This window comes from Dioscorea cayenensis, chromosome 2 (genome assembly GCF_009730915.1).
Source record: "Dioscorea cayenensis subsp. rotundata cultivar TDr96_F1 chromosome 2, TDr96_F1_v2_PseudoChromosome.rev07_lg8_w22 25.fasta, whole genome shotgun sequence".
NCBI lineage: Eukaryota > Viridiplantae > Streptophyta > Magnoliopsida > Dioscoreales > Dioscoreaceae > Dioscorea > Dioscorea cayenensis.
In genome coordinates this window covers 23,375,828-23,387,630 of record NC_052472.1, presented here as the reverse complement: position 1 = coordinate 23,387,630, position 11,803 = coordinate 23,375,828, and the positions used below count along the sequence as shown (strand labels likewise).

The following is an 11,803-nucleotide window of genomic DNA, read 5'->3' as shown; positions in this document are numbered from 1 at the left end:
TTTAATTGTGTCATGCTATAACAAGATCAAGGACACACTTATATTCAAACTCACTGCACTTGAACTCGTCTGCTGTTATTATGTTTGCTTCAGCAGAGACTCACTAGAGGTGTAAAATCAAATGAGAATTGCAGTACTTGCAGGAGAATAGGAAAAAGGCATCTTTAATGTCTTTGTTATGGCACCTGATTGTGCAGTGCCCTTTTCTTTCATGCTCTCCTTATTACAGGATCTGCTAATTGGTTATCTTTGGTGCTTTAACATGTTCAACCACAAGAAGTTGAATGAATGGCATATTTCTTTCTATGGTCCTTTCATCTCTTTTTGAATTATGGCAAGTCTTTTAATGCATTTACTTTTACAACTGTTTCTGTTTTCTGCTTCATTAATATATTTAATTTTTATGGCAATCTGTAACCCCAAAAGAATGTCAAGATGTGACAAAGCCATCTTTGGCTTTTCTTTTTCCTACTCAACTTTTGTTTAGATAAAACATTTACTTCTTTTCATTGATTACACCATCAATACTTTAATCCTGCATGAGGGGCACACTATGAATTAATTTGGAAACTAAAGCTATCTGCTGCCTGATTTGTTTGGTGATTAATTAAATCACTAAAAAAAGCCTTTTGGGGGTCAGTAGACGAGTATCTCATATTTGCGCAAATTCAAACTAAAGAGGCTTTCTCACTCACATAAGAGTTACTATTGTGTTCACAAAAGAAGTTGCATTCAAATCAAATCGTTGCTACTCACTCTATTTCGTTTCTTGAGTTCTTTGACTTTCAAATTTTGAAGGGATAAGCATCATTAAATCACAGAAATCCAGCTGTTAATTTTATAGTTAATAATAGATCATAACAAGCTAGCAACAGGAACAGAACCCCAGCACCTGCGGCGCAAGCGTGGGAGGATTAACAAACAAATCTTGGGATTAATAAATAAATAAATAAAAAAACCATAGATTTAATAAGTTTTTGGATGCACGAGTTGATTAATTAATTAGTTAATTCAAAAAAATGTTAAAAATAATTGAGAGCGGGCAGCGCGGGCAGAGAGCGCTGACCGTGCAACAAACACGGACATGGGAGTCAGAGAAAGAGCGGGACACATTCTATCACGTGGTAGTGGGCCCCACTAAGCAATCAATCTTTCACGTGCGGCCACGTCACCACCCCCGACGCGAACGCTGCGCCGTATTGCAGGCCCCGCGTGTCCGTTGACCGTGACCAACACCACCCTGGTTTTCTTTTTTTCTTTTTTTTTTTTAAATAACTAAACTAACTTTTTTTTATATACCCAAGGTTTACTTACTCAATACCTTTTATTTTGATTTCTTTTTTAGATTTATTTTTTTATCCTTCCCCTCATCTCAAATCATGCGTTTTTTTTAAAAAATTCTACAATAAATGTCTTTTTTCTATCAAGTACGGCACATAGCAAATATTATTTAAAAATTATAGAAAAATAAATTTTAAAAAACAAGAGATTTTTATAGATTTTGATAGTCCAATATATTATTTACCAAAGTTGAAATTATCCGAAGCCAGAATTATGTTCCTCCTCTAACTATGAGATTAAAAGTTAAATTCTATTTTAATCTTAATGGTTGAATATATATATATATATATATATATGGAGAAATAAAATGAATAAACGTTCTTGCATTAGAAAAGAGAAAAAGCAAGGAGCTACGGTAGCAAATGGACGGGTACATAATACATACAGCTAGTGCCAAAAAATATAAAAAGGGAGATGATCCTGGTGATGCCTTTTATTGGCCATTGGAGTTTGGTTTAATAATTAATTAAGCTACTACTCTAAAACCTTGGCTGAAATATTGGTTTAATTAATTAATATGTATTAATCCCAAGAAGTTCAGTGTTTGGGATCTGAAGCATAGTTATGAAGGTCCAAAAGGACGGAGCTTGAACAGCAAAGCAACCATAATAATGAAAGATTCCTGCAAGATGGATCCAAGCGCATAAATAGCTGTGATTGTGAAGCAGCAGACACAGCTCAGAGAATGGAAAGGGAATAGAACTTCAGACATTTTTTCAGTTCTCATGCAGTAACTGTCTGACTTTTGTACAGCAGCAAAACTGTGTATGTGTGTGAGTGTGTGTGTGTGTGGGTGTGGAGATTCATTCATCAAACTTCTCATGTAAATAAATGGAGTAAGGAGCTAATCATTAATGGACAGTATGGACAAACATGCATTTACGCAAAACTGGAAGCTTGACTTTTTTACATCAAGGATTTTCACTTTCTCCAAAGGATAAAATTTTCAGAATGAACTTCACTCACTGTTAAAGATATGGTACAAGTAGTACATCTCACAATTTTAATGGATCATAGAATGGTGTTTCTGATGGAATTTCACTAGGATAAAAAAATAATTATTATCTCAGTCTTTGTCCTTTCCTGATAGTCATAGCCATCGTTACCCAGTACCCACCTAGGAAATTCTACTACATAGGACAGTGATTTTCTAATATTAGTTAGTGGGATCTGTACTTCTCCTTCCTATTCAAGAACTAAATAAAGTTTGGTTATTAACAGGGTTTAGAAAAAAAAAAATTATATATAGTTCAATAAGGCTTATTTTGATCCCAAACGCAGCACCCTACCACAACGCCACAGTGTCAGTAGTTACTTTAGTTTTTTTATACAGACATACACGTGTATTTATATTGATGTGTATCACCACTCCTATAACTGGTAGTTTATTTTTCTTTTAAATGAAATATCAATAGTTCAATTTTTCTTCTAATATAGTAATGGTTAAGTATTCATGATTTATATATATTAATTAAAAAAATGTATATAAATATCAGTAGACATTCATGGATTTCTTTTCTCTAATCATGCTATATAAACATTTAATAGGATTTCCAATACTAATACTAGTAAAAAAAAACACTTATGTTATTTATTAATTTTGAAAATCTTAAAAGTAGATATGATTTTTAAAAAATTATTAATAATTCCATTAAAGAAAATATACTATAGTTAGATCAGAGCCGTTCGAAAGAAGTGTAGTAGATTCATCAATAGGAAATCTCCAGGCATTCTTGAGTGCAAGAGAATTGTTAGGCTCTCACCGTTGGATGTGTGCTATATCTAAAATATCTGGGCCTGGGCCGCCCGATCCACGAGATCCTCAATGATTTTTTCAGTGTACGGTTAAGATCGTTCGAGATTCGATCAATATACTAAAGCCTCAACAAACCTTCTCGTTTAAACGGGAAGCTTCCAGTGCTGCCGCTCACCATCGTCTTCTCAGCCCGAAGAGTTATCCCTGATCTTGGTGCTCACCCTCGTCTTCTCCTTTCGAAGAGCCATCCTCGATCTCGATCTCCGACTCCGTCTCCGATGGAAGGTCTGCATCTTCTTCCTTCTTTTCGAACCCTCGCTCGTTTAATTCACTCGCTTCTCGTTTCTTGAGTTCATTTATTCTGAAACCCTAGATTTTTAATCATATGTATCAGTTGTTCTTGTACTTTAGTGTTTAGCCGAATTCATGATATCTATCTGTTGTTTTGAATTGAACTTGTTATCATGTTATGACATGAACGATTCCTTGTTTAAAGAATTTGGTTGCTGAATTCTTTCTTGCATTTGAGAAATTAGGGATGTAAGCTGGAATCTTAAGAAATTTTCTTGAAACCTTTTTTTTTTTTTTGTTATGTCTCTCTAATTTGGCGAAATGGATGATTATGGTTGATGTTGAGAATGGGGTTTATTTGTATGCATGATCTTGAATCATCACTTTGTTCAAGAGCTTGGTTGATGAATTCATTCTCCCATTTGAGATATTAGGGAAAGTTGACAACTGCTCTGATATATCAGGAACCCTCTTTTAATCTTTTTTATCTTTATTCTGTCAAAATGGATGATCATGATTCATGACTGATGTTTCAAATAGGGTTTATTTTTATGCATGCTACTTACTCTTTTGATTGTGTCTGTGTTTTTTTGGTGTTTTGTATTTTAGATTTAAATTTGAATTATCATCATGTTTGAATATGGTCTTAGATTGTTCTATATCTCAATAATTTGGTTGGAGAACCTATTTTTTTCTTGTGTTTGAGAAATTAAGTAATTTGGAAATTTTAACAACTGTTCTGATCCCCTGAAATTAGCTTTCGCTTATCTGCCAAAATGTATGATCATGACTGATGTTCGAAATAATTTTTCCTCAAGATTAGTGTTTTTTGGGATGCTTGGTGCTTAATCTTATGATTATATCTATATATTGTTTTGTTGTTGACAAATTAGGCGAGTAATCTGGAGTCTTAAGAAGTGCTTGTTTGACCTAACGAATTTAGGCAAGTTCCTAATGAGTTTGTTGTATGATGTGTGTGAGATCATTGAGTATTGAGCCATTTCAAGCTCTTGCTACCTAAAGGCGGTTGATCAATTCTAATGCCTGCTATGCTGATTTTATGAGTTTTTGACTACATTCTCATCTAAGGTGTATCTGAATTGAGAGAGAACAGAGAATGAGTACAGAGAACAAGGAAGAAGTTTTGTTTGTCTTTTGTTTACTAATATGATATAAGGTTGATGCGCAAATGCTAAAAAAATATGTTGATAACATTCTCTTGTCCTTTCATTTCTCTTCTTTGCCTCCACTTCTTCTTCATCCATATCCACTGTATTTTTCAAATTCACAAGTAAATATTTAACGGTAGTAGTCATTGAAGCACTTAACAATAGTAAGTTAGTAACTATTGGAACAATTTAATAGTTATTATCAGGCTATCCCAAAATATAGTTCTAATAGATTTACAAATTTCAATGCAGCAATATCAGGGAAGACTGTTCAAAATGTGTTCCGAACTCAGGATTGCCAGCCAAACCGGCAATTGGAAACTTGTCATCGCAGGGAATGTTGTTCCTTTGGCAGAAGGAGCACATATCCCTTGTTTTGGTCTAAGTTAGCATGTGCTGGCATATCAGCAATGCAACTATACACCTTACGGACACACCAAATCAGCCTTGGGAAACGAGCATGTGTCTATTGCAATGGTCTGTTCTAGATTCTCATTATACAGGTTGATGTTAAGAGCAGTATAATTAACTCTAAAATGTCGCATTTAGTGATTATTTTACTTTTATGGTGCAAATTTGATTTACGGATAATATTTGTGTTATTGGCTATTTAGGCAGCAATTATTGCAGAAGTTTTTAGCTTCTAATTATATAACATTTTATTATAGATTGCAACTTGCTTTAACTTAGATATTTTGTTCATTGATCTATCTATTTTCTTGTAGCTGTTCAATTTGTGAGCGCTGCTTCAGCCTTTGAGAAGGTTGATTTTCAGAAGCTTCAAAATGGCAGGTAAAATGCTTTTGGGCTCCGTTTGGCTGGCTTTTCTCTGTTACTGTTTTTAACTATTCTAGTGCTTTACATACACATAATTTTCCATTAGTTTCGTTTCAACAAATTACCTGCCTCATGAGATTTGTTTGGTTTCCTGTTTTATGTATTTTATTGGTGTTACCTGGTTCTAAGGTATTTAATGTCTTAGACACTTACATCATTCGAGTCCCTCCAAGACACTTGAATTATCAAATCTCGGAATAATTTTTTCTAGTCACTGTATATTAAAACCTGTTTGATTGTCACTGTTGCGGTGCATGCACCACCCTCTGTCTACTTTTCCTTTAAGTTTGGGATGTACGTTCCTTTAAATTACTAACAATATCAATATTTGCAGTGATATTCGAGGTGTTGCCGTTGCTGGTGTTGAGGGGGAACCTGTAAGTCTTACAGAACGTGTTGCAGAGGCCATTGCTGCTGCTTTTGCTGCTTGGTTATGTGATAGAAAGAAATCAGATGGGTCAAGACCTCTACGAGTCTCCATTGGTCATGATTCTCGAATTTCTGCACAGACATTGCAGGTATTTGTGTGATTACGCAGGATTAGATTGGGATCTTTCCATTTGATTTCTCATATAGTTAAACTGTTATCTCTTTTTGAGTGTTGCGATGTGAACTCCATTCGATGCATCTAACAATGATACAAATGAAGATTTTAGCTTCATTATTTTCTATGTGTGTCTTGTTTTTGCTTCCTCCTTTTACACATTTCTTGATAATTGTGAAGGTGGAGTTATTTACACATTTCTTGATAATGTGCACCTCCTTTTATTTTAGAGTTAAAACAGAGTTTGTGTTGTCAAGTCTAATGCCATTTTAATAGATGTCTTGCTTTCAACACTAATTACATGCCTTTTTGGTGGAGCCTTCTACCGACCTGAATTTTCCCTGATTGTAGAATTAATGAAGCCAACCCTTGTTTGAGAACAAATTTTAAGATAATGTTTGTTATAGTTTTTCCTCAGAATATCATGTTTTTAATAAAAAACTGAAGTTATAATGAACCAAGTGTAAAATGATGTAGACCTTCTCATAGCAAAAATGAAGAACTCAATGCTGTGATCGATTTTTTATTTTGTGATATTGTAGGTCTTCAACTGTCCTACTTAAATCACCTGAGTTGGCATAATATATAACCTAATAGTTATTAAACTCAACACTTTGCAAGTGTTCTTTGGGATGTGAAATATTTTTGACACTTTGTTCTGTGAATGGATGGTTGAAAAGATAGCTACCCACTGGCAATTTTAAAATGTGGTTTTTGCTGATGTGACGAGGCAAGTAAGTGCAAGTAGCAAAAATTCTTAAAATTAAGACACTTGCTTGATTGAATTAGTTTCCAATATCAAATCCATAACATGATCAAGTGTTGAGAAATCCAATCTTATTAAAGATGTAGCACATAGTAATTGTCATATGTGCTGTGATTTGACTGTTGAGCACTAATTTAACATTCAGGATGCTGTTTCTCGTGGGCTTGCGGGTGCTGGATTTGATGTTATTCAATATGGGTGAGTCGTTATTATTCCTTTCTTAATCCGAGTAGTGGCTTGTGGTAATCTGAGTCTTTAAATCCATGTCCACTAGTTTTGCTCTCTCTTTCCTTTATAGTTTGGATGCTTATCCTAAAAGTACATAATTTGGAGCTGAGGTATTGGCGAAAGTTATACATGTTTCTCTTATGTAGTTTGGCTTCCACTCCAGCAATGTTCAATAGCACTCTTACAGAGGATGAAGATGTTTTTTGCCCTGTGGATGGATCCATAATGATAACAGGTATGCCTGAATAATTTCTGTTATCTTTTAAGATCATGTCATGCACACATGTTCTACACCTTTTATTAGCTCATGCAAATATCTTCCATTCAATGGGGGTCCATCCTTGTGTGAGCCGGCATATTGTATCCTGAAGGTTTTATTTTAAGGTTTGAAAGAGGGCATGTGTTAGAGTGTGTTTGGTTGAATTATGCTAATTATTTTTGCTCAAACCAAACACCTCTTTATTGTTGATATTTTTTTCAGTAGACAATCCGGAGAGAGTTCTTATTTTGAACAGATCGAGTAGGGCACACATGAATTGAAATAGAGTATTTCCCTGCATTCTATCTAATCAATCTTCACTTATTTGTTCTGACTTGGACCTTGCATGTTAATCTCTAGTCAACTTCCTCAAGACAATTGATATCCATTTTATAATTGTGCTTGCAAATCTTATTTCTGCAAATCTTGTTTTTGTAAGTTTAATACTGTTGTTTGGGTTATCCTGACAATTATTTATTTTCTGTTCAGCCAGTCATCTCCCTTACAATCGCAATGGGTTAAAGTTTTTCACTAATGCGGGGGGCCTTGGAAAAGCTGATATTAAAGATATATTAGAGCGTGCTGCAATTATATATGACAATTTCTCTAATGATGCTTTAAAGGAGTCAGAGCTAGCCGTGTCTGCTGCTGTTAGAAAGGCAGACTATATGAACATATATACAGCTAACCTGGTAGAAGCAGTTCGTAGGGCTGCGGGAAATATAGGTAATATTCCCCACATTTAAACCAGTTAATGTCATGAGCTTATAATGTTGCTCTATCTTATTGGCAATGATCTCTGCAGAGAAACCATTGGAGGGGTTTCATATTGTTGTCGATGCTGGAAATGGAGCTGGTGGATTCTTTATGGTAATCAGATAGTCCTGAATATGAATATACACACTCATAGAATGGCACCATTATGCATATTAACTTGGTGACCAACTACTCTTGATTCTTTCCTTTTTTTCTCATAACTTTTCATTATCCATATTATAATTTAAAGCAACTGTTTATTTATTGAGGCAACTTTCACACAATATGTTGCTGGTCATGTAAGTTGTGAAATACGTTGTGATTCCTCTATGACAAATGAGGCTTGCACTGATAGATTTTTGAAATCACAAATATTTCTCTCTGATTAAAAAATAAGCCATAGAAAAAAACATAGCTGATACTTTGGTTAATTCATTAGAGTTGAGCCACTTGTCTTGTAATATGTTCATCACCTTGATCTAAGTGCTTGCATGTGGATAAACTTGATTTTTTTCATTCATTCTTTTCTCATTTTTAACATGCTTATACAAAGGCTCTTATCAGGGAAAGGTTCTTGAGCCTTTAGGTGCGGTTACCTCTGGAAGTCAGTTCCTGGAGCCTGATGGTAATTGCTATGCACAAGCATTAAAGGCCATCTTGGCGTGGTAGATTGGATTATAACTTTGTCTTGGTTGTCAGGCTTATTTCCAAATCATATACCAAATCCTGAAGATAAAGCTGCAATGAGAGCTTTAACACAGGCAGTTCTTGAGAATAAAGCTGATTTAGGCATCATCTTTGATACAGATGTTGACAGGTGGTAACTTTTTTCCTGTCCATTATTGTATGCTCTTCTTTTTATGTAATGCTTGATCTTGTAGTTATTTTACATGTTATCTTGAAACAGATATTTAAATGCATCTAAGTTTTTGTTCCTCACAGATCTGCTGCTGTAGATTCCAGTGGTCGGGAGTTTAACCGCAATAGATTGATTGCCTTGATGTCTGCTATTGTTCTTGAGGAAGTAAGCTCTTCAATACAAGTTGAAGCTCACATGGCAATCTCACTTATGGTAGAAAATTCAATTTTATTTTCCTTTTCTTTGTGCCATGCAAGTAGCACCCTGGAACAACTATTGTAACAGATAGCGTGACTTCAGATGGCTTGACTGCATTCATTGAAAATAAGCTTGGTAAGCTTTATTTTGGAGTTTTGATAATCTCAATGGTAAAATATTTAATGTTACTAATTTGTGTGAAGGGGGGAAGCATCACAGGTTCAAAAGAGGCTACAAGAATGTTATTGACGAAGCGATTCGTTTAGTACGTTTCAACTTGCAGATTATTACAGTCAATTATGCCATGGGTGTCATTAGCAAAATTCTCATATTTTGATGCCAAATAATTAATATGTTTTGTTTGACCGTTGTTTCTCAACTTCTTAACAATTTAGGGAAGAAGTTTATAGATGTTTTTTTTCTCGGAATGATTAGATATTTCCTCATTCTTGAGGTGGTTTGTCTCTGGAATTTTCTTACCTGTCAGTTGATAACATGCACTACTCCAATTCCTTCTGCCTAAGCCTGCAAAGTTGTGTTTTTGAATTGAAGCAGGCTGAGACCAAATTACTAGTAGAGATTATTTATTGTGGAATTTTTTATTTTTCAGGGCAGAGGAACATGTTAGATGGAATTCTTGAACCAATATGTAAAATATATACGTGTGTGTATGTACTGTATGCATGTTTGTGATAGAAAGTAAATTTACATCTCTAATTGATGTTGGGGATGCATGTCACAGTAAGATGCTGTAAAGTGCATCTTTTTCACACTCTATTTTCTTTAATGTTCATGTTCAGTTTGTTAAATGGCACTAGTCTCAGGATGATTAATAGTACTGTAGTTGTGCTACAATGATTTGGGTACGAGTATTTAAGTGTCAGAGAGTATTTGTCACTTTAATTTAATAAAACCGGATTCGCGGACATGATATATAATATATATATCCAACATGCATGTATAGATATTTATGTGGCACATATATATGTAAGAAGTTGTCGCAGTGTTTTTAGAAGAGTGAACCTTGGAGTTAACCCAGCTGCACCTTATCACCCAATAGTAGATGATTGTGCTTCATTTGTTACATGCTACAGTTTCTGTTAAGAAATTATTTTGTTAAAATGCATCTGGACTCTGAGAAATATAGTTTTGCATCATGTTAGTGACAGCGCTACAGCTTCTTTGTAGTTGAATTTTGGACGAGTTTATCACCTAGATATGCCTCATCACCCCATCACCGGAGTATAGATGGATTGTGTGTGTGTGTGTGTGTGTTTAAATTATTAGCAGACTGCAGTTTCTAATTGGTTGCTTCAGCTATTCAATTTTTTGTGAATGCCTCTATAATCTGGGAAGTATAGTTTTACATCTTGCAGTAAGTCACAGAGCTAATGAATGAACAAAGGATATTGCTTGTTAGTTATTCCTTCAGGACCAGGTTGTGAAATAGATTTGTCAGACATCAAGACCTTCATTTGAATTGCTGATATCTAACTAGATGTAAACTGTTTGCAGAATTTTGTTGGTGAAGAGTCTCATTTAGCTATTGAAACCAGTGGCCATGGAGCTCTGAAGGAGAACCATTGGCTTGATGATGGAGCCTACCTTATGGTATGAGATTTTAAGATGTCATTCATTAGCATCATCATTAGCTTCATGAGGTGAACTGTTGAATAAACTCCATTTTTTGCAGGTTAAAGTGCTGAATAAACTTGCTTCTGCAAGAGTTTCAGGTTCGGGTTGTGGCAGTAAAGTTTTGACTGATATGGTTGATGGATTGGAGGAAGCTGAAGTGGCAGTGGAATTGAGGCTGAAGATTGATCAGAACCATGCAGATCTCAAAGGAGGGTAAGTTTGATGGCGGTTTGCCAGAGGAACGCCATAGCCTTCCTCTGGCCCTCCTGTTCTCCCATCAGTGCACAAGTTCTCCATGGTCCATTTTAACATGATTACAATTAGCTTGATTTGACTATTGTGAGTGATGCAATGCTGACTAGACAATGTTACTGTGAAATGAAATTATGTTAGGTGAGAATAGATTTTATCCTAGAAGTTAAATTTGCCTGGTTCATCACTTCAGATCTTTTCGGGACTATGGAGAGGCGGTACTGAAACACTTGGAGAACATGATTACTTCAGATTCAAAATTGAACAGGGCACCTGTCAACTATGAAGGGGTATGTGCCGTGCTAACAGAACCGTTTTGCTTTTAATGTTATCTTATCAAGGGATGATGCTTTTGATTTCGTGAATTTCATATGAATTACTAAAATCAAAACTGCTCCTCTCTCCTGATGTATATATACAGGTTAGAGTGTCGGGTCATGGTGGATGGTTCCTGCTAAGGCTTTCTCTGCATGATCCTGTTCTTCCATTGAACATTGAGGTAATATTTAACTTCTTCATATTAGTATATTGATTTGTGGTCCTGTTGTGGTGTTGGTTGTCATTCCAGTGTTGCATATAATAATATATGACAGGCACCAAGTTTAGAGGAAGCGGTTAAACTGGGGCTTGCCGTGTTGGCTGCTGTAAAAGAATTCGCTGCTCTAGACACATCAGCACTGGACAAATTTGTTCAAGGCTTATGATAAGTGTATGTTCGACTGTTTATGTAAACAGGTTACGCCAAGGGACTGCCCACTCTGGCCTGCACAGCCGCGCCAGTACTGTGTGTTTTATCAATAAATGTTTGAGCCATTTTCTATTTTCAGCATAATGACTCAACCCTCCCTTCAAGTTGGGAGTTGCAACTATTTTCATCTTCAGTTTTAAAGCACAGAGGTGGTGTTGTGATTA

At 35.3% G+C, this 11,803-nt stretch overlaps 1 protein-coding gene across 4 annotated transcripts; it reads left to right on the top strand.

Moving 5' to 3' along the window:
• Positions 1–3,223: 3,223 nt before the first annotated feature.
• Positions 3,224–11,803, top strand: LOC120276531 (phosphomannomutase/phosphoglucomutase). 4 transcript variants are annotated; one of them, XM_039283316.1, is made up of 18 exons: positions 3,224–3,382; positions 4,810–5,034; positions 5,283–5,349; positions 5,729–5,912; positions 6,850–6,902; positions 7,079–7,167; positions 7,681–7,917; positions 7,997–8,061; positions 8,512–8,572; positions 8,647–8,764; positions 8,890–8,971; positions 9,067–9,139; positions 9,208–9,269; positions 10,520–10,615; positions 10,698–10,852; positions 11,085–11,181; positions 11,313–11,390; positions 11,485–11,803. In XM_039283316.1, exons 1-18 carry the CDS (start codon positions 3,376–3,378, stop codon positions 11,593–11,595), a joined length of 1,860 nt encoding a protein of 619 aa, XP_039139250.1. In that variant the 5' UTR covers positions 3,224–3,375; the 3' UTR covers positions 11,596–11,803. The 4 variants fall into 4 exon arrangements, with proteins under 4 accessions (XP_039139250.1, XP_039139236.1, XP_039139228.1 ...); XM_039283302.1 differs by lacking the exon at positions 4,810–5,034 and having other exon boundaries at positions 3,227–3,382; XM_039283294.1 differs by lacking the exon at positions 3,224–3,382 and having other exon boundaries at positions 4,930–5,060.